This window comes from Manduca sexta, chromosome 25 (genome assembly GCF_014839805.1).
Source record: "Manduca sexta isolate Smith_Timp_Sample1 chromosome 25, JHU_Msex_v1.0, whole genome shotgun sequence".
Taxonomy (NCBI): domain Eukaryota; kingdom Metazoa; phylum Arthropoda; class Insecta; order Lepidoptera; family Sphingidae; genus Manduca; species Manduca sexta.
The window spans coordinates 11,688,829-11,712,282 of NC_051139.1; the positions used below are offsets into that span (position 1 = coordinate 11,688,829).

The window sequence follows — 23,454 nt, forward strand, 5'->3', positions numbered from 1 at the left end:
TTGACATACTTAAAAATGAGTTAAGTATTTTGATTGATTTATTCTCGGATGCGGATTGGGACGTTTATTGAAAACGAGTGTAGGGAGGTCAGGTATTTGTATATGCTATACCAAATTAAAACCTCTGTGGTAGATAGTTCCCATTGTCATTCAGGGACTGTTTTTTTTTTATTTGTTCCGGACAGGGGGGTGCACTTACATCCCCTTGCACTTCCGTCACGGCCCAGATTAAAGCAAAATGGGTATTCATAAGGGTAGATTAAGACACTGCACTCTTTTGTAAGCCAGGCTTATACATCCGGAATGTCACCGTGAATTTCAATTTAGTTTCACATTTTTAAAATTCATATAGTAGTCAATTTATATATTTTGACTCGACATGCGGAAGCTATATAAGACCTGTTTTTTTTTACTTATGACAAAAAATTCAAAATAAAAAAGATGAATTGAGCAAATGCCGCATCTTGTAAAATATTGAGTAAAAGATACCGACATTATTATTTCTAATTTTATGAAAACGGAGTTTCATTGTGTAGTGTGTAACTGAATACATTTTCACATAACTGAGGCAAACGGATTTAATTCCTAATCTGGAAATAAGAACGCCATTATATTTCTTTTAGACACCTACATTGTTGTAATTACTAATAGAAATTATATAGCTGTAAGTTCTACATGCTTTAAATAAATAAATAACTTATCTCTGAAAAAAATCGAAATATATATGAACAAAATATTTTAATATCAATCAATCTCATTCTTTCCGCGTATAGAGGTTCGACTTTATCTGTAGTCACCAGTTTGAACTTTCATCAATAATATTTATTCATTGACTACATTTTGGGCATTCGTTTTAATTGAATACATTGATAACAATATTATTTTTAATCTTGATTTTTGACTAATCGGGTGAAAGCAAAACCAAACAATTATTTCTTGACATTGGCAGATGTGTTGTGAGCATAGCGGGAGGTGCAAACTGTGCTTTGCCAAAATAAAAAAAAAATATGTCATGTTCCAGACATTAGAATTTTGACATTAAATTTCAATTTTTACAGTACGATATACGAAACGAGAATATTTACTCGCGTTTGTAATGTTAAAACGAAGATTTCGAATTATGCAACGATTTCTAATTAATTTTAAATGAAATATTTACTTTATAGTCATTATATATCCTTTGTGTATTGATATTTTTAGAAATCTATTATAAATGCTAGTTTCAGTTTTGTTATTTTATGTACGTAGATACGTAACAAGTTTTAAAATTTGAGTAGACCTTATAACTCTGTGTAAATTAATCAGTTTATTCACGTATAATCATTAATTAGTAAAATGTCTTTGGTGAAATTTTGCGGAAGTTCTTTTGGTGGTGTTAGTTGTTTGTTTAAAGTTAGTAGTAGTATATTTCAAAAAACAATTAATTTCGGTCTGTTATCTTCGGCTCCTACAAAAGGTAGAAGTTTCTCAACACGAGAGTTACTAAACGAGGCATATTGCCGTACTAAACTAAAATGTAGATGTAAGTACAATTTTTTTAAATATTTTCATCTGTTTTAATTTTTTTTTCCGTTTCATATTATAAAAAATTATTGTTTTTATTAAAAAAAAAAAAAAAAAAAAAAAAATATATATATATTAAAGAAATCACATACAGTTGGGATGGTTATCAACAAAAAAAATACTTTTAGGTAATGAAATTAAATTGAAATAAATTAAAATTCAAGAATAACCTCTTGAAATTTAATTTAATTCATGTGGGACACCCTTAAAAACGAATCTCAAACAAACAATTTTTTTTTAGTTGTATGTATTCTCATTTTGTAACATTCTCTGAAATTATACTTAACTGTATGTTTAAATATGAGTTTATGTATAGAGTTACATAATAAAATTTAGGAAAACTAGTATAGAGGCTTTGTCAATATACTAACTGATCTTATGGCTTTGCAACATCCATAAATTGTATGCTCCAGCATTACTGTGCCATGTTAGAACATGCAACTGGTGGACCATAGGGTAATACTTATTTTAAATATAGGGATACAAGTTAAGGTGTACCTGTCAGTTATCTATACTATTATATAAAGCTGTAAAGGTTGTTTGTTTGTTTGAACACTAAGCTCAGAAACTTTTGGTTTTGAATTGAAAAATTTGCATAGTATTGCATAGCCTTATTTATCAAGGAAGGCTTATAAACGGTAACTTTAAACAGATAACATTTTGCAACAATAATCTATCACAAATTGTTCCTCTTAATAAGTTCTAAAATATATATTATGGAACAAAGTCCCTGCCATATCTGTCTGCCTGTCTGAATGCAATGAACTCAAAAACTATCCAAGGGATTTCGATGAATTTTGGTATGCTCATAGTTTGGGACTCTAGGAAGGACAGAAGCATAGATTCCAAACCAACTCGGAAAACGTTTTCAAACGGGCAGAGCCACGAGCAAAAGCTAGTCTTTATGTAATGTATTCTTCAAAAGGCCCCTAAATATCTTTAGCCACCACCTGAAAATGTCAATGTTGGTATTTATATTGTGTTAATTTATTTAAATGTATGCCTTAGAACAAATAAATGATTGTTATATTGAAATCCTGTAATTAAATAACTATATGGTGATATTTGTAGCAAAAAAATTACCACAAGATGTGAATCCCCGAGGAGTGTTTGCCTGCAATGAACTGGATCTCTCAGAAGTCAAAGTGTATGGCTTTGACTATGACTACACCCTGGCTCACTATAAACCAACCATGGAGCATTTATTGTACAATCTTGGCAGAGAATATCTTTTAGAGAAGTATAATGTGAGTTTCAGTTTATGATGACAAAGTTAACAGTAGACTTTTAACCTCCAACAAAAATAGGGGTCTAATAAGTTTATGGTGGGTATATGTGTGTCTGTACATCCCTGTGACATTTTAGCTCCCAAATGAATGGACCAGTTTCAATATGTTTTATTCTTGAAAGCTGATGTAATTAAAATGTTTCTTAGCTAAATTTTATGAAGAACAATTAAGGTGTTTTAAGTATTATACTTAAAACACCTTAATTGTTTCAGTATTCATTTATCTAGTTTTTTTTATATACAGTATTTTGCTTGCTACTGAGTATGGTTAACTATAAAAAGTAAATTTTATTTCAGTATCCACCAGAAATATTGAAACTTGAATACAGACCGAATTTTGCAGTAAGAGGCTTACATTATGATATTGAAAAGGGCCTTTTGTTAAAACTGGATTCTTTCTTGCAAATACAATTTGGTGCAGTGTACAGAGGTTTAACACCAGTTTCAACGGACGAAGTATTGAAACTTTATAAAAATAGAATCATACCCATTGCATATGTGGAGGGTGACACAAGAGCTCATAAAGTAAGTGGTTTTTTATCATATTCTATAGTGCATGTCATACATAAGAAAATAGAGTTTAAAACAGAAACACAATAAGTGAGTTAAATTGTACAGTATTCTCAAAACAAGTGATGAATTCAATGTATTAATTAACAAGCTATTTAATACCTGCAACTTAGTGTGAACATCAGGAAATATATATAAGTTTTTTTTTTTTAATTTTTTGTAGTCAGTTCTCAATAAGCCATTATAAACTACTCATGGATTTTTGTGTTAGATGGCCCTAAGTCACAACTTGTAAGGATTGAATTTGTAAAATCAAGAATTCATATAAGTATACTTTTTTTTTGGGTGTAAATGTCTGTTTAATTTATCTCTGAATACAATATTTTAATTCTCATTTTACACCTTTATGGGTTGAAAATTCAAAATCCTCATTTAATCCCCCCTTAAATTGTAAAGTATGTCTGTGCCAAATTTCATATGACTAGACCTAGCATGAAAAAGAAAGTGACAGTTGAAAAAGTCCGTCAATTTTCTTTTTTATGTATATTGAAATTACTCTTTATACAAATATAGTTTTTATTTTTTTAGAATCCATTACGGAAAAAGGTAACATGGTTGCCTGTCTAGTTTGAATTAGCCATCAATTATTATAATCTATACTTATAGTCTTGTATAAGAATGCACTTTCTAAATATTTATTTCTTTTTGTGTTATAAATGTGATGCTAGAAAGCCTAATTAATGACACAAATAATAATTAGTATTTCCTATTGTTTCAGTTACAATAGAATAATAAAGAAGTGCTTTGCCTATTAGGTGAACTAAATTGTTCATTATTCAACAATATAGTAACTCGACTTCTGTAATACTTATGTAGTTGTTATTAAACTTTTATAATTAAATAGAATAAACAGAATCTAGATTGCGTTCATTGTTATGGTAGAGTTGATACGAGAGACAAATATTTACTGTTGTTATATGGCTATGTAAGCACTAGACCAGACTGCCTCTGCAATAATTGGCACTTGTAAGCAATCATTCATTTGTAGTTCCCCCTTATACGCATATTGTGTTACTCAGGATCACTGCTAACCTTGTGACAATTGTTGATGTCGTGTGTTGCAATATTATTTCCACATATTTGTAGATTGTCCTTTGTTTTTCTTATTTAATCAGAATGCATACATTACAGTCACGAAGTTGTTTATAATACTTGAGTACTTTTATATTACGTATATGAGTAAGTATTTAGTTTTCGTGACCTATCAGATTTAGATGTCTGTATAATTTGTATATTATAAGTGCCACTAAGTATTTTGTTATTCAAAGTTCTTATATTATGTATGGGGTAGCTACTGTTTATGGGCGGTCGTATGACGTATTGCTTACCGTCAAACGAGCGGCGGGTTTGTGTCTTCAATAAAATGCAATAAAGAAAAGGAAAACTAATCTTACTCTATAGATTTATGGTGTTAAATCATAAATTAGGACTATATTTGGTATCATAACGGACGAAATTCATAAAATATATAGATCAGGGTCTGAATATCATAGAACTTACATTATTTCCTCCCGTCATCAGGAGGATGCTGAAAGATGTACGTGACTATTCTCATCTTATCCTAACTGCTACTTACCTGAGTATTTCTTAAAATAAATTTACGTAACGTACAGATACGAAACATTGTTACGAAATTTTCAGTCTCATCTAAGAAAGTAAAGAATAACTCTTTATTTTTCCTAATACAATCATTATACTTATGTATTCTTTTTTTAGAAAGAAAGTAAAATCGACTTTCTTACATCAATTTATTTTGAGAAATGCTCGCCTAAGTTAATACGGGCAATGTATGCGGGCAAATACAACAAGGTTTTACGTGCGGCAAGACGAGTATTCAAATGAATCCACTAAAAATATACACGAGATGGTTATCACAGCTTATGTACGGCAATCCTGCCACGAAAGGCAATGACCCCTACTGTAGAGGACCTTAAGGAAATTTGTTACCTTAATTTAACGCAGGAGAATTAAACTCAAATTAAACATTAATAACTACTTATTCACTTATATTTTGCTATTAATATAGCCCAAATTAAAATTATATCGTAATGATTAAAAGTAGCTATGTTTTTTTTGTTTAGATTATACAAATACAACTTATGTTTTTTTTTGTAGCCTAACAGAGCGAAAATGGTCCACCTAGCTGATTTATTTTCCGTGCCTGAAATGGGACTCTTATGTAACGTGGCCGAGTACTTCATTAAGAATCACATTGATTATCATCCGGAAATACTGTTTTTAGACGTTAAGGTAAGTGGGTACCGATTGTACAATGTAATTAAATAAGTAAAAAAATACTTACTACGTTGCTAAGGAGGAATTTTACCGAATTCACCATTAGGCTTTAATAATAAAAAGTATATCTAACATAAAAGACTCTTCGGCAAACAAGACAATACTTTTACTATCAGACCACCTAATTTTACAAATTCGTAGGCTTACTTACTAAAAATTATCTACATCAGACATCCAATTGTGTTTCTTAATTTATACCTTATTAAAAATGGAAATTATGTCGAAATTCGTGTGTCTGTCGTGACTCTAATAAAACTATAATATTTTTTGTTAATTTCAGAATTCAGTGCAAAGTTGTCATCCCATTATGCACAAAATAGTTGCACAGAATGTAGAGGAATACATAAGGCCCAATAAGGATCTGAGGAGATATTTCCAAATGCTGCAAGATAGTAACAAGAAGCTATTCTTAGTGACAAACAGCCCCTATCACTTTGTGTAAGTAATACGTCAAATCTGTATTCTACAAAGCTTACATAATTCTACATGCATTTTTTATCGACAAACTGTTATATTGATAATTGCAATCCAAATGTATGTTGTATGTAATTATAATGTTGATAAATAAAATACTGACCGTCTCTTGACGGTCACCTGAAATATAACTATCTGTGTTGTTGTTGCCGGATAAAAAAGCAAACTGCTTACAACATGTTTGGTGGTCGTATTCCAAATACTGTATAAAATACATCAGGCACGTGTTTGTCCACCTTCCTATCAGTAAAAGATTTGAAGTAGCATTATACATCCCTCTTTTAACGTGTCCTATATTCTTTTAAAAGGCTTTATATTTATCTTCGGTATTACACAGGTACAGTCGCATACAACCGTTACATATTTCGATGGCTCCTAAGTAAACTATCGTATCTGAAAAAATACTGATATTCCCTTTTTTACTGTTTCGTTATGAAGGTACTGTTTACTACCAAAACCCATTAAAAAGAAAAGTAAATTATTGTTAATGAAGTGTTTTTTTGTATATTAACTTTTTAATTAAATGGGTTTGGTAGTAAACAGTGCCTAGATAACGAAACGCTAAAAAAATAAATATCGCTACTTTTCCAGATACGACAGTTTGCTTAGGAGCCATCGATTTGTTGGCTTGATGGTATATTTTTTTTGTTGGTTCCAGTAACGCCGGCATGGAGATGTTAGTCGGCGCGGACTGGCGCGAGTACTTCGACGTGGTGATAGTGAACGCGAACAAACCGAAGTTCTTCACCGAGGTGTCTCGCCCGATCAGGGTGTTCGACAAAAACGCCAACACTCACATATGGGAGAAAGTCACTTCGCTAGATAAAGGCATCATTTATTACGAGGTATAGACTGATATTCTAGGATTGTTACATTTGATATAAGTTAGAGAAAAAATTGTGAATGTTGCCGTATGTAATATTAAATATATTTTATATATTAGATTTTTTTGTTATTAGTCTAAAATGTAAATATGTCTGATGACTAACTTTATGTACTTGGATTTTGTCTATACTTCGAAGTTGATGTACTATTTAAAACAAAAAGAGTTTAAATACATATGGGTTTCACTGTTTTTAATGTTATATACAAATTGCTTGTGCTGTAATGAATTAACATATTGGTTTACATTTTAGAGATATTTTATAGAAAAAAAATATAATGTCCAGAGCTTTGATTATTTATAATTGGAAACTTACCTAAAATGCCTCAGGAAATGTATTTGTTAATAGAATAATATAATCCCAGGGCACAGTGAAGCAGCTGCAGGAGCTGACGGGCTGGCGCGGACACCAGGTGCTGTACTTCGGCGACCACCCCTACAGCGACCTCGCCGACGTCACGCTGGAGCACGGCTGGCGCACCGGCGCCATCATCAACGAGCTCACCGTCAGTACACTTCATAATAATATTTTTCAATATAATAATCAATATATTGCGGTAAAACAATCAAGTCTGTTCAGACAAACGTATGGTGGTATCAAATAAAAGATGGCGCTATTATAGCTAGTAGTAATATCGTAATATCAGTCCTGTATACTATCCCACTGTTGGGCACAGGCCTCGTCTACTACTGAGAGGGAGTCCACCACGCTGGCCTAGTGAGAATTGGTAGACTTCACACACCCTCAAAATTCCTCTAGAGAATTTCTCGAGTATGGTGGTTTCCTCGCGATGTTTTCCTTCAACGTTAAAGCAAGCGATAATTCACAAAGAATACACACATAAAAGTCAGAGTTGTGTACCCTTGGGTTTTAAAACTGCGGACATTCGTCTCGACAGGCCGTTCCAAAACCAATTAGGTTATCACTGTTTTTACAGTACACATTACACACAAACAACTTCACCACACTACCGAATAGTGGCCGATTATTTTGTACCTTAGTGTAGATACTTAATTATTTTCAAATCGTTGTTCATTTGACAATGGTGATGATTGTAGCTAGACATTAGCCACACGCTGTGCTCAAGTTGTATGCCGGCTGTTATAGTACTGGTAGTAAAAAAACACAAATTATCATTTGTTACCGACCACAAAAAAGGAGGTTTTGTATTAAAGTTCGTCTGTATGTTTCGTTACTTCTGCTCTCCTAACTAACCGCCGTTCTCCAGAAACAATCGTTATTTTGATCTATCAGAACAAAGCTTTTTTGCATATGTTACAAATTACTTATTATAATTACTAACCTCGGGATCGAATCGATGTATAAAACTGGATCGTTCATTAAAAACGACAATAAGAAACAACTAGGTTTTTTATGTATATGTGCGTATAGTTACCATTGTCACGGTAATACATAGAACAATACATACAATTAATATCAGGCTTGTTTGCTTACTAAGGCAATAAAAAAGGGATACCTATGATGATTAACATTTTTTGTATAAGGCTGGTCAATATGCTTCGTATCACTGTATGCATATAGCAGTGGCGAAGGGTGAAACGACATATACTTGGGTTCTAATATGCTTGAATGCAATCTGCAAATAATCTATATATATAAAAATGAATTGCTGTTCGTTAGTCTCGCTAAAACTCGAGAACGGCTGAACGGATTTATCTTATCTTGGTCTTGAATTATTCGTGGAGGTCTAGGGAAGGTTTAAAAGGTGAGAAAAATTCGAATAATTGCCGGGAAAATCCTTAAAATAGCATTTTTCTATTTCCCATACAAACGTTTTCTAACTAATACGTAGAGTCAATTTGAGCTTTATTGCTATTGTATAAAGTTCACTGTTGTCTAAGCAATGTAGGTGTGTTCCTAACATCAAAGCAGTGTGCGTTGGAGCACAGAATATAATAATGTAATGTCGCGTTCTGAAACTCAACAAAAGTGATATCGCGGACCCGAATAAATTGAACAGTCACAAAATTTAATATATCATTAGTTATTTGGTTGGCTTCACGATATTATTTCTTTTGTTTTACTTTAAAATGCATGTTTTCGTTATGGACAATTTTTGAGCTACTTTTGCATATCTATACTTATAATAAATCTGTAGAGAGGTCAATTCTGTACATGAAATATATTTCCAAAATAACTGGGGGTGATTAGGGATCGATACTGATGCCAAAAATGCAATTAGTAAAATTTTTGTCTGTCTGTCTGTATAACCGTTATAGAAACAAAAACTACTCAACGGATTTTAACGAAACTTGGTACAATTATTTTTCATACTCCTGATCTGGTTATAAGTATACTTTTCATCACGCTACAATTAATAGGAGCATAGCAGTGATGGAAAATGTTGGGAAAACGGGAGAAGTTACTCCATTTTTTAAGCTTCCGTCATTTCGTGTGCAACCTTAATGGTTAAAAGTTCCTTCAATTTCACCAGGATCCCATCATCAGACCCTGACCGGACAATCGGACCACCTGCATACCACCATAAATTAAAAAAACATCCCGACAAATTGAGCACCTTCTCCATTTTTGAAATCCGAAATCCACGCGAGCGAAGCTGCGGGCGGAAGCTAGTAATAATAATAAAAACTTTTATTGCCAAAATTAAAACTATTACAGAAATTAGAAAAATAAAATCAATCTTACAAATAAAAATGGCAAAAGGATGGCAAGAATGGCAAATCCATCTAATGATAATTAGATTTTGAATAAATTACTAAAGGGAAGCCGGCAGGAATCGGTTTATATTGACACTTCGCCACTGAAATATAGTTGTCGTGTAAAAGCTTTGAAGCTACAAAATATGTTCAAATAGCTCTGCATGTCTTAACTAAGACTTCGTGAAAGATGTATTCAATACTAAGTGTTGCTCAAGGCTTCACCTACGTGTAAAGCTTTTACCGCTACAATAGTCACTAAATGTCTGCAGCGATACATAACGCAATCTGTACGACGTCAGCGCCATCTATTTAAAATTTCAATATTTTCCCATGGGCTTAAAATACCGGGATGAAAAGTAGCCTATATGTTAATCCATAACATGGACTATGTGTATGCCAAATTTTATCTAGATCCGTTCAGTTGTTTTTACGTTACAAACAAACAAACATACAAACATTTGACAAACTTGCGCGTTTATTATATAACTAGCTTTTCCCGCGGCTCCGCCCGCGTTATAAAGTTTTTCAGGCTAAAGTTTTCCGTTATGAAAGTAGTAGTTTCCCGGGACCCTATGTTCTTCCCGGGGTCTCAAACTGTCTCCATACCAAATTTTATCTTAATACGTTGGGTAGTTTTTGAGTTCAACACGTTCAGGCAGACAGATGCAGCGGGGGACTTTTGTTTTATAATATATTTTTTAGAACTTTTTAAGAGGAACAATCCCGTCATACATCATTGTTGCATAACTTTAACCGTTTACGCAGTGCACGCAACGGAAGCTCTCAAAACTAATAAATTGTCCCCGTTTTTGCAACATGTTTCATTACTGCCGCTCCTATTGGTCATAGCGTGATGATATATAACTAAGAGCACTCCACGAACAAAGGGCTATTCAACACAAAAAGAATTTTTCAGTTCGAATCGGTAGTTCCTGAGATTAGCCATTACTGCTCCGCTCCTATTAGGTATAGCGTGATGATATATAGCTTATAGCACTCCACGAACAAAGGGCTATCCAACGCAAAAATAATTTTTCAGTTTGGACCGGTAGTTCCTGAGATCAGCCATTACTGCTCCGCTCCTATTGGGTATAGCGTGATGATATATAGCCTATAGCACTCCACGAACAAAGGGCTATCCAACGCAAAAAGAATTTTTCAGTTTGGACCGGTAGTTCCTGAGATTAGCGCGTTCAAACAAACAAACAAACAAACAAACAAACAAACAAACAAACTCTTCAGCTTTATATAATAGTATAGATAGATATGATATAGAGAAAGATTTAAAAGGAATAAATACATCCCACAAGCTTTCATTCATACTTAATCAAATACCATATATTATTTACCAAGCTCCCACATCGGTACACCTTTTGGATAAATCGATCTTATGCCTTTTAGTGAAATTGTCGTTAATAATGCACGATCGCGTTTAAACGTAACTACGTTTATGGCCTATTTATCTTAGCGAGTAATATTGCAAATGAAATACGTTCAAATGATTTAAGTGCTCGATACTTTGAAATCACGGTATTTTCGTGCAGTAAACTAGTGTTGAAATCCTAACGATACTTGAACACGGCATCAGAGAAACTAATATTGTCCGAAAAAGAGACAAGAGAGCGATTTAAACCGCGTTTTCTTACAATGATAGATTAGTACGAGTTTTGATGCTATAATCACCTCATGATAACAAATTTAAGATACGAAATTAAGGAAAGATTTCAAGTTAAATTAAAAGATAGGGCACAACTTCAATATTGCGCATCACTTGTGTTTCAAATCGATAAACTGTCTATTTATTTACGTTAAATTGAAATAAAATAATTGTTTTGTAAGCGTCCATTGTTTGAAACTATATTGTTAATAAATCGTTAGTTATTAATACGACGAAACATAGAAATTAATTACTTAGTGGTTTTTTAGAAGGTATTTTCATACAGTGGTAGTATTGGAGTAAAAATTTAAATTCATAGTTAGTGATTAGTTCTCGCAGTTGAAGAAAAACGTAAAAATAATTAATAATCATGGATATTTCGGCCTTTAAAATTTAATATGACGAAATTTTAAAGGCAGAAATATCCATGATTATTAATTATTTTTACATTTTTCTTCAACTGCGAGAACTAATCACTAACTAGACGTGAATTTAAATTCTTTACTTGCCAATACTTGTTTAGTTACCCAGATTAAAGCCGAAACAAAATGTATGAAAATGGACCTTGAGCTACCACCTTAAGTATTTTATTTTTTTGTTATGTATATATATAATATGGATTCACCACGTGTACCGCGACAATAAATTATTCTTCTTTCGTTCTTTCTTCTTCCTTTCAAACATTAATATATTATTTGTCACATGATTAACAAAATGAGATAACAGCTTTTAAAATAACACACTTATTTATATTTTGACATAATGCCAATTATTACATTCACAAACTCGTGAAGTAGACAAAGAAAACGTAGGCGAAATTTGTATATACATACATATTATACTTACTCATACATAGCACGCATCTTTTACTTTTCAAGGGTAGGCAGAGGGTACAAGTCTATTGACATTTGACGAGTACATTTCCAGACTCTAAATTCTATACTAAGCAGAAAAAAATATCACTGCTCGCTCTGGGAATCAAACCTAAGACGTCAGCACCACACATTAGTCGCACCACACAATACAACTACGCTACTCATGATTCTTATTTATAGCTGTAATTAACTGTATTATATTTGCAGCACGAGATCAACACGCTGAACACTCGTTCCTTCAAAGAGAATGCCAACTGGCTCCAGATGTTGACGCAGCTGATCGAGGACCACCAGGACTACAAGGACCCCGAGGCGTTAGAGGTCCTCGCACAGTGGATGACTGAACGGGACTATCTCAGGTATGTTGATCAATACATTTTCATACAGGCATCATAGTTCAAAATATTTAATTATCATATAATACAAATCTATATTACTTTTAGATAACTATTAATTTTATAATTTTCTATACTTATTATAGAACAGTTAGACTGAAGAATGCAGATAAAATATTAATTCAAGTATTTTTTTATCATGAGAGGCAAAAAAAAATTATATATAAATTGATTTATCGTCTTAACCAGTATAAGCATGTGTTGAAAGAATTAAATATCACTTTAATTATATAACTATATTTTTATAGACGATGCGTTGCTATTTCCTCAATGGAATTTATTACATATACCTATTGAGTTCTCTATTCAAAATTTACTTATTGGCTCCAAACATAAATTGACAGATGGCAAATTACAAAATTAATCGACTATACATCAGCGATTGTCAAAGGACACTTGCGATTTATGAACTTGTTTCGAGCGAGGTGATTGACTAACTTGTTCGCAGCGTATGCGCAACGAGCTTGATCGTTCATTATACGTCTGTGTATTGTTACAAACTCGATTCACCATCCGCGTTAGTTGTTGCGAATCTCTCGCTCGGCACCCTGCTAGGTGGACACATGTTTGTATATCGCCAGTGTCATAAAGTCCAGAAACACTGTCCACCTGTCAACTTATTGAGTCTGGTGTTTACTGATAGAAAGCACTCAAAGGATTTTCGCTAAGTATACCTATTAAAACCACATATGGATATTTAATGAGAGCTCCTTAATAAACCACAGGCGTGATGAGAAAATAGGGTCGTATAAAAATAGGTTTCCAAAAAGTTCTTAACCGAAAGAAAATCCTTTGTCGCGCTATTCTATCGGTGAAAGCCGATTCTAACGTGTGCCATTGTTAATTTATATAATTGGCCGTCGTGCGTAACGTTTGTGTGTTTATCTTTCATGCTTGCAATGTAGGAGATATTGTCTCGCTTCCAGGAATGAGATCAAAGCGGTGTTTAACCCGCAGTTCGGTAGCGTGTTCCGTACGTACCACAACCCTACATATTTCTCGCGGCGCCTGTTCAGATTCGCTGACATCTACACATCCAACATCACCAACTTGCTCAACTATTCACTAACGCACACGTTCTATCCGCGGCGAGGCGTCATGCCGCACGAGTACGGCTCGTATTTCGTTTAACTGAGCGTAGTTCGGCAACAGTAGTGCCATATACTTGTAAATGTATAACTATCGCGATATTTTATTTGTATAGGTCGCGTTCATAGTAAGGACGTATTTACTACATTTATCATGATTCATTAGGTTAAGAACATTTTATGCGAAATATTTTGTTATGCTCAATCAAGTGCTCCTATAAGGCATTTTAGCGCTCATTTAGTTTATACGAATATTTATTTTGCCTGTATATTATACTTTTAAATAGTAATAGCTAATTCGACGAAAGACTAAACGTACCTCGCCGGTATTGAAATTAATCCAACGATGTTCTAGTCAGATGTATTTAATACAGTCTCATTTAAGTTTGTTCCTCTATCTGTTTAAATACTCTTACTTACATATCTTACTGTCAATTCGTTAGCTTTTTTGCTGTATTTAAGATTATATAAGGAAATCTGATTATACATAGAATAAGAATACATATTTTTAAGATACATATTGTTGGTACACAGAACTGTTACATGTTGCGAAAACCAGAATTTTTACTTGTCGAAGTAAAATATGTGCGTGGTTTATAGTTTATACTATATAAATAGATGTTAAGATGAATATTTTTAATCTTTCCATCTCATATTTGTATTGATTTTTAAGTTTAAAGATATACAACAATTGCTTGTTTACTAATATATTTGTCGCGAGCAGATATTTGCTCATAACTGTATCATATTGTATTTATAATTCTTGTTACACGCTTTTTGAATTTCCTCCCTTTTGTTATTAACTGCAGCAGTGTGGCATCTTATTCAGCTTATACAAACAATTTAGTTAAATACCCACACTTACAATATGTAATCTATAATCGTATAGTTCCACACCTTCTTCAGTAATTAGATAAAATATGAACAATTATTTTTCGAAGCATTTTTATTGAGCTTGGTAATTCGTAAACCATCGTATCGGCGTACTAATCATGTCATCTACAAAATAAACTTTGTTATACATTTGTTATCTCTGAAGAGTTAAAATTAAATTAGATAATGTTGTTTTCAATTCCTATAATGCTTAATGTTTTGTTTGTATCAAGTATTAATTATACGCGTAGTTGGTGAATATCATTCTCTATTAGATGTACGCTGTTCGTAATCTAGTTGTTATAAGTCATAGCACTGATGTCTAGTTTTTGAGTGTCTACTGTATATCTTGAACATGAACAGTATATACTATAGATAATAGTCTCAGTATTATCACATGTTTATGATAATTAGGTCAGTTAATTTGAATAGAATCATTGTAGATAACACTAGTATTGTGCCATCATGTTCGACAATAAATCTGGAATTATCAACTGAACGAATACATTTTTACAATAAAAGGCGAAATGTGTCTTATTGACTCTCGTCTCGCAAACATATTGTAATGAAATTGTTATATTTTCGAGAGTTTTATTCGAATAAAATCATACTTCTTGAATAGTACGTGTGTTTTTAATTTGTACCCGTTTATTATCGCCGGGGCGGGACCTGCGGATCGGCTCTGATAATATTAAACCGTAAACATTTAAGAAATTGTCTTTGTTACCAAATAATAACAATATTGTTAATTAAAATAATTTATTTGTATTATCTTTGTGATTACAGAGAGCGTGTGTTTCGTAACTAAAAGATTTGGTTGGTAACGGTATTAGTTTATGATTTGAAACGTTATTCCCACTCATAAACTATAAATTATTACAAATTGTTAACATCAGACCTTGTTGCCTTACCTATAAAAATGAAAACTACAATCACATACGCCATCACCACAAGGGGTAAGCAGTGTCGATGAGCAACACGTTGTCGGATTTGAGCGTCTTGGTTTGTATGGTGAAGCCGACGTTGTTGTACCGCAGCTTGCACGGCCTGTCGGGGCGCGCCATGAAGCACAGCGTGTACAGCGCGGTCTCCAGCTCGGGCGACGTGCCCACGAACATGTTCACCTCGGGGGCGTCCTTCGTGTCGCTCAGGACAGCGTGCTGCTTCAGGATCAGTCCTTTCTGGAATTTGGGAATGATGTATATAGTTGGAATTGGTTGTTGTATTTCAAATTGTGTTCTAGTCTATTTCATATTCCTTTCTTACAGGTCAACGGTGAATACAAGATTTCTTTGGATTTGCGTGTTTATGGGCAGTAGAGATCTGACCTAATTGTTTGTTTGCCAGTTTAAATAGGTATTTAAACAAATATTTCGCTGTATTATTATGAAAGTTTTAGATGCATAATTATGTATTAATATACTTTAGTGTATGAAAAGTAAAATTTTGATTTATAAATGCCAAAAGTACAAAAAAATGAACTTACTCCAGAGAGGTCAAGTTTATCGATGTGTCCCAGGTAGTTAGCCTTGCGATCTAACTCGCGTTTAGCGAAGAACAGCCAGCTGTGCAAACCTACACGAAAAGTTTGAATTAAAGATAAATGGATTGCGCATGTTATTGTTTATATGCGCATTGTGATAACGGTCACGTTGTTAACCAAATAATTATGTTAATGATTCCTTGGGCAGTAGCCAAGACTTCTACCGTCGTAAATAAATAACAATAAAATGTATGAGAATGACATATCCTAGTTATAAGTTTGTCGCTAAGATATGTCATTCTCATAGTCTTGTTTTCTTTGATTAATGGTGACGAAATATCAAACTATTGCGTGACTGTCACGTTGGTGCAGAGATCTAAGTTTCTGTAGTGGACTGTTCTAAGATTGAGAACATATGGACAAATTTAACACATGACAGAATGTTTACGCGAATGCTTGACATTCATATAAAACTACTTTACGGACTTCACGTTAACACCTAATGCAAACTCACCCAAAACTGTATCGGATTTGAGTTCAGCCATGAATATATTTTCGAAAGCGCAACTGCACTTGCACAGGCCGGTCCAGTGGCGAGCGTACTTAGTGAACCAAATTTTCTTCAATAACTCCACTTGTTCATTATACTCGTTCATTTGCGTCAAACCTAAAGGAAATTAAATGTAAATTAATTACAAATAATAAAACATTTTATGTGATTAATAATAAAAAATCACTAAAAAATATTCATGTCATTTAAAAGATAAACCCACTTTCGTCGAAGTAAATAATGATATGAGCTGAAGTGTTAATTAATAACTCAAACTTAGAGTAGATAAATACATTCAAACTAGCCGCGGAGTCGCACGAATAACACGGCTGCTCATTGATGTTGCGGGACTATGGAAAATTTAAACGTACCTAGGAATTATTTTAAAAACCTATAAGCAATTTGACAAGGCATTGATTACAAGGATAATAGTAGTGTAAGAATACCAATCGTTGTAGCGTAACATTGAAGACATGTTAATAAGTTTGTAATTGATTTCCTGTACACGCATTCAACCTGGAACTGATTTTGAATATACCTATATAGTAATGACGTAGCTAAATATTTTCAAATAATGATCGTTACCTTTACTGACTAAGAAATTCATGAGAGTTCTGATCGGTCCCGTTGCAAGTATAGTATTGATATAAGTGACTTGTTCCGTTTCTTCCTGCAACATGACATCATTCGCATTAGTTTACCATACTTGCGCGAGATGTTTATTAACAAAGATAATGTAACATGTACTTACATTGGGCGTGACGAATTCAGGCCGAATTACGTTCTTATGATAGTTGTCGAAGAGGGCAACAAATGGCCGTATTGTTGGTCCGTTCCATACATTCTCGGGTACGTTCAAAAGACTGCAATCATTGCATTTATTACAACAATAGAAAATAGTACGTTATGGGGCAATGGAATATTCTATTAATGTTGTTTATATAATTAAATAGATAATAGATGTTTTAAAAGAAATTCTGATCAAATTTTATTTTATTCTTAGGTGATTACGAGATGATGCTTGCTGGAAGGCCAAATTAGATTGTTTATTATTTTATTTGAATATAAGACAGATTTTTTAGTTTATTATTTTATTTGAATATAAGACAGATTTTTTAGTTTGTTCATGATAATGAATATATTTTTTATGTTAATAACTGGTAAAGAGCACATATATATGGAGACCTACCTTGATGGCGCCTCGTCATTTCTGGACATAGGAGTTGTTTTGCCTTGCAAGTTAACTTGAATGTAGTTGAAAGCATTGTTTATATCCGCGTTGAACATTTCCTCGCTTATTTTAAGGAGGTCCTCATCAGTCGTGGAGTCTTGCACCTGCTTCAGCATGTCTTCGTAACTCTTCTTCTTAGCGTAGTCGACTACGCCGCCGACGACGGTGCCTATCTGCTGGATTGTGTTCTGAGCTGTGTTCCCTTGCTGTCCAGTCACGGAGTTAGAGATCAGGTTGGGCAAGATGCTGTTGAAGATTTGCCCAGCAGCATGAGCCAAATCGTCGGCGCGGCAAGCCGCTACACAAACAAAGAGTATCAAAATCGACTTCATTTTGATGTACGTTCTGCCTAGCGCAGCCCCAACGCACTAGTGATGATTGTGTCCGCGCCGAGTGGGCGATACTTCGACCTTTGGGTGACGTCACCGCTGTGTATGTATGTATATATGTTGTCAAGATTCAAACTGCGAACTTCCAGTTTTTGCGACGGTGATTAGTCTAAACGGCCAGATGATGCGATACATTGCTATATACACAGGTAAACAATAAAGACTATTTATATCTTTATACATATCTTAATTTCTCTATCCAATGAAACTGGTTTTGTATTAACATTTAAAATGTATACCGATGATGTCACGATATTTTACAGGTCAAGAAACTTTGTTGGGTAAGCACCTTGTATACTATAGACGAGTTTTAGCAACGTTGCATGTTGGATATCCGCTTTGCAATGTTAGAGTCTGAAGATGCTCACTACATGTAGAAAGTCATCATTAGAGATATTATCACCAGCGGACCGTCGCAGACGAGCGCGCGCCAACAATGCAGCAATAGCGTGCCCGCTGCGCGGACGCACGGCGGGAAAATCGTATTTTGCTTTATGTTTTATGCATAACTATGTGTTACTGCTGATCTTCTCTCCTACAGTAATTCACACAGTTCCTGTGCATCCGAACTATAAAACGAGAATACTGCACGAAAGCGAACAAAGCCACGAAAAAGATACGTGTATTCGTGTTTTCAAGATGATAGATAATCTGTTATTATAAACAAAATTTAGTCGATGTACCTATACTGAGAACACTATCTCGATGAGGTCATGTCAGGCAAAGGTCGTTTAGTTCGCTCAAAGCAAGCTTCACTCTAGTAGATCCGCACTTATTACTTCACTGACTTGTTTTGCCCGACCCTGATAGCATTCTCACAATATACGGTAACAAGTTTGGCTGCTCATTTAGGCAGATCTCACGTCAGTCAACGAAAGCAACAACTACTGAACGCTCGTCGAGACGGAACCAAAATGAAAGCGGCGTTGTTTATTCTCTTTTTGTCGTTCTGCTATATTGAATGTAAGTATTGTGATACAAATTCATGTAACATACCATATTTATTAAATATAAAGAATACTTCGTGAAATTTCAATTCTCCCTTATCAAAATGATTAACACTGTGAGATGATTTAGTGTGCGGGTGTAATCTCCGCACAACGATAAATGTTGTTGCCTGATTCGATTTTTCTAGGTTTTTTAAAATCCTAAGTATTTTATCCCTAATACCTTTGGCATAAGGTACAATACAATGGACGCAGGATTATGTGTAATAGTCTAAAACTGATGGTACCAACACTATTATATTTTTGTTTATGTAACTGTATTGTTTGAACGCGATAACCCTCGTTAGCACGTTTCCAGCGTTATATTTGTGAAGCGTACAAAAATTTTAGTTAAATATATAATGTAGATATATTTAAAATTTATTCACAGGTCGAAAAGTGTACAAGCCAATTGACAAAAATGCGAACATCGATTTTATTAATATGGAAACTGGTGGGTATGGAAGAGGACCAGCCGCCACACCTGTAGCCCCAGCTCCAGCAAGGCCAAGTCCAGTACAGCCGGCACCCGCCCCGGCCCCGAAGAGCCCAACACCCACGCTCAAGCCAGTTGTGGTCACGCCACCAGTCCCAGCACCGGCTCCAGCGAAACCTCAACCTGCCCAACCTACACCACCGAACCAAATCAAGCCAATCCCAGTGAATCCCACCCCTGCAGCTCACCCCATAACAACTCCTGGACCGGGAAGCGTGAAGCATTTGATTAATTTCTACGACAGCCAAGGCAAAGGAAGTCCTATTAGACCTTACAGTTATAGTCAGGCCGTGAAACAAGGTTAAACGATTATAATATAAACGTTGTTATTTGTAAAACCTATTTGATACAATACAGGCGAGTTTTAACATGGTTTCGTATATAACTTTTTTAACTGTTGATGATAAATTCTTAAGAAAGCTATCTAGTTTTTTAAACATAATAAAACTCAATAAGATAAAATGAATGAAACTGCTGCATAAACATCGAATTTAATTTGATTCTCGCCCTACATCAATTTATTGTTATTCGACAAAACAACATAACTTTTCAAAATTATTTAATGCAGTTTAGTACGTTTAAAAATCACTAATACTATATACCTAGTGATAACATACTCCTTGCTAATGCTTAAATAGTTGCCATATAAGGATTATTCTTAAAAGGCAAATATATTTATTATAAAAAACTATGTATACATTTTATATATTTAATTATAAAAGTGAATATGTTATATAATTGTATGAAACTGAATAAAAAGATCAACAAAATATAAGTAAATTGTACAAAATGTGGCTCTGATTTATTTGTAAAAAAATAATTATTTAAATAACTAGTCAAATAAGTACTTACACTATATAACTCTATGTGGATTATTATAAGACGATTTGCCCAGAGTGGCAATCCCCTAAAGACGGTTGTAAAACTAAAACCTAAAAAATCTTTCTACATTTACTCTAACGGCTTGCGTTGACTATAATACATTTTTCTTAGTTCAATACATAGTCAAAATACTAATAGATACATAAGTTTATGCACACAGTGATTACTTATAGTAATAACTAGTAAAGAATACTACAAACTTATAATTTGGTCAGATTACCAATGAGTATATTAATTCGTTGAAATGGCTATTAAAATTAAATTTAAAACAATATAGCGCCATCTAGCGAAAGTTGTCTAGATTATTTAGAGAATCAGTTGCTAAAATTGTTTTATGTGGGTATTACATGTTTTGAAAAACCCTTGACACAATGCAAGTCCTATTCGGAATGGAAGATGTTTCTTTTCATAGAATGTACTTTAAACGAGTTAATCTTCTAAATCGCTATATTTCCTTTTCTACTTTTTATCTCGCAGACTTTACAAGTAAGTTGAGAAGCAGGAAAATATTGCAAATAAGATTTCGCGCGGACGGACTCGTTGGCACACCTAGTAAGCTATACATAGACAAGTATTTATTTTATAGGATTGTTAAGTACATACTAACATGGTTAATTTATCATATCTTATAATTTCACTACGCGAAGGAAATTTAATGAGCAAATTGTTTATGCAATTAGAAATGGAGCCAGCAAGCATTACATCAGCCGGATACATCTAGAAGCGACGTAAAACTCCCATTAAGATATAAACAATCGTAGTAAGAACAGTTCTAGTGAAAGTGTGAGGGAATGAGTCGCGTGGACGGATGTGTGTGGCGCTCCGTGTTAACTGAAACTTCTCTAAGCGCAGCAATTACACAGCTACATAAAAAACTAAAAAAATACTTGTTTAATTATTATAATCTGTAATGTACCAAGATCTTGATGTCATTTTTTTTCAAGATAATATTGATATTAGGAGTATAGTTAATAGCACATAAGAAATTGAAATAGGATTGTAAACGCAGCAGCGTGCCTGCTCCTGAGCAGCACTACCTAATACTAACCATACAGAAATTTTAAAACTAATAATGTTTTGTGATAGAGTTCCTTAGAGATAAAACATGTTGCAATAACTTATATTCTTTTTATAATAAACATACACTTTTCTACATAAAAGGAGACCTAAAAGATTTATTAACATTTTACACTTCAACGAGTCGGTTTCATCTATCTAACATTAACAAGTTATTATAAACTGTTTGTCAAATAATAATATCTCTTTTCAAGTATTCGGCTGTACGCGTGTTATTAAAGAAAAACTGAAAATTAATAGACAATGTTATTCATTTCATTATTTGAAAACACGATTATCAATTCAATTAATTTCTATAACATTGCCTTTTAATTACTGTAGCCCATTTGTTACAGTCAGTCGTTTTAAATTGCATCTAAGAAACGACTAACTTCATTAGCCAATCTACATTTGCAAACTGTTCGCCTGTGGTTGCGATCCATACCAGGCCTACGAGGGGCACTCAAAATGTGTCACTTTCACTTTCAGCGTGATTCATACCACTGTTACGGCTACAGGGTGCCTTGTAAGTCTTACGCCGGCGACATGTTACGCAATACTTGGTCCGCATTCTTAATTTTATAATAACAATGAGTCATTGCACTGTCGTTCGTATACAATTATAAAAGTGTAAGTGACTTACTCTATTCAGTATTCGCAATTTGGCTCGTTTGTAACGTTTTCAGAAATTGCGAATTTGTATAATAGACAGTAATTGCTTATTTCACTAAACGCCTGTTTTATAACTGAGTAAATGCTACTTGTCACTCTATAAGCAGAATAAATACAAGAGTCACTCTTTAATCTATGCTCCCAAGTAAAATAAGTACCTACTATTTATTTTAGACAGCCTTCGTGGCGTAGTTATATTACGGTATGACTGCAGTGGTGAGGTTTCGGGTTCAAGCCCCGTGTCGGGTAGAGCGATATTGGGTTTTACTACTCAGTATCCGTTCGGAATATGGATTTCTTGTCGAATATGACGGTAGCCTCGCCCTCATTACTCCATGGAACGGAATACACACATCAGAAAATGGGTTGCGTCTCAGCTAACCCCTTCGGGGCTATAAGGCGTGAGTGTGTCTGCGTATACATATTTATGTATCTACATTAGCTGTTTAATACGATAACTGCGAAATATTGAAAGCGCCTATGTATATTTAAGCGACAACCAGCAAACTAGAGTAGAGTGATTTAAAGTTTTGTTTTAATAAGAAAATCGATAACAAACTATCGATTTTATAAAAATCAAGTCTAAAATTGTTCTAGTGCTAAACGACGCAGAAAATCTGGCGATTCTTAATATTTATGTAACTAATTTTCGGTATATTTGTCGCTTAGAAATAAGTGCCTCTCAAACGTCGATGTAGGTAAAGGTCATCCTTTCAGTATCTATTAATTATACTCTATTATTATTTATTAGGAGCGAGTAGGTTATGTAATGCTGGTAGAATCTGCAGTATTTTTATTTGAAGAAAAACCGATTAACGAACCAGTGCAAAATTATGAATGCTTAATAAAGCGCCGCCGAAAGGCCTGTAGGTGAAGTATCCTATACAACTTTGCGAATGTAAAGTTACTGGTGTGCGCGTATTTTAAATATTTTTTTACACATTATATTGCGTGTATATGCTTAAAAATTGTAATGGTCATACAAAAAGGTGATCTTTTAGTTGTTCACTGAAGAAAGTGCCTCTACAATTTGTATGAGAAAATGCAATTCATGGAATTGAATAAG

At 33.8% G+C, this 23,454-nt stretch overlaps 3 protein-coding genes across 4 annotated transcripts; 2 read left to right on the top strand and 1 right to left on the bottom strand.

The window, feature by feature from the left end:
• Nucleotides 1-809: 809 nt before the first annotated feature.
• Nucleotides 810-15,267, top strand: LOC115449018 (5'-nucleotidase domain-containing protein 3). 2 transcript variants are annotated; one of them, XM_030176684.2, is made up of 9 exons: nt 810-1,522; nt 2,635-2,810; nt 3,149-3,376; nt 5,537-5,671; nt 5,997-6,154; nt 6,849-7,035; nt 7,439-7,579; nt 12,495-12,646; nt 13,609-15,267. In XM_030176684.2, exons 1-9 carry the CDS (start codon nt 1,336-1,338, stop codon nt 13,811-13,813), a joined length of 1,569 nt encoding a protein of 522 aa, XP_030032544.1. In that variant the 5' UTR covers nt 810-1,335; the 3' UTR covers nt 13,814-15,267. The 2 variants fall into 2 exon arrangements, with proteins under 2 accessions (XP_030032544.1, XP_037298535.1); XM_037442638.1 differs by lacking the exons at nt 810-1,522; nt 2,635-2,810 and adding an exon at nt 4,140-4,176 and having other exon boundaries at nt 3,343-3,376.
• A 118-nt stretch (nt 15,268-15,385) lies between these two features.
• LOC115449020 (poly(U)-specific endoribonuclease homolog) lies at nt 15,386-18,309 on the bottom strand. The gene is made up of 6 exons (XM_030176692.2): nt 17,866-18,309; nt 17,428-17,539; nt 17,262-17,346; nt 16,641-16,793; nt 16,130-16,218; nt 15,386-15,824 (listed from the first exon to the last, which is right to left on the bottom strand). Exons 1-6 carry the CDS (start codon nt 18,237-18,239, stop codon nt 15,588-15,590), a joined length of 1,050 nt encoding a protein of 349 aa, XP_030032552.2. The 5' UTR covers nt 18,240-18,309; the 3' UTR covers nt 15,386-15,587.
• A 691-nt stretch (nt 18,310-19,000) lies between these two features.
• Nucleotides 19,001-20,568, top strand: LOC115449021 (vegetative cell wall protein gp1). Its single transcript, XM_030176693.2, has 2 exons — nt 19,001-19,259; nt 19,674-20,568. Exons 1-2 carry the CDS (start codon nt 19,211-19,213, stop codon nt 20,081-20,083), a joined length of 459 nt encoding a protein of 152 aa, XP_030032553.2. The 5' UTR covers nt 19,001-19,210; the 3' UTR covers nt 20,084-20,568.
• The last annotated feature ends 2,886 nt before the right edge of the window (nt 20,569-23,454 follow it).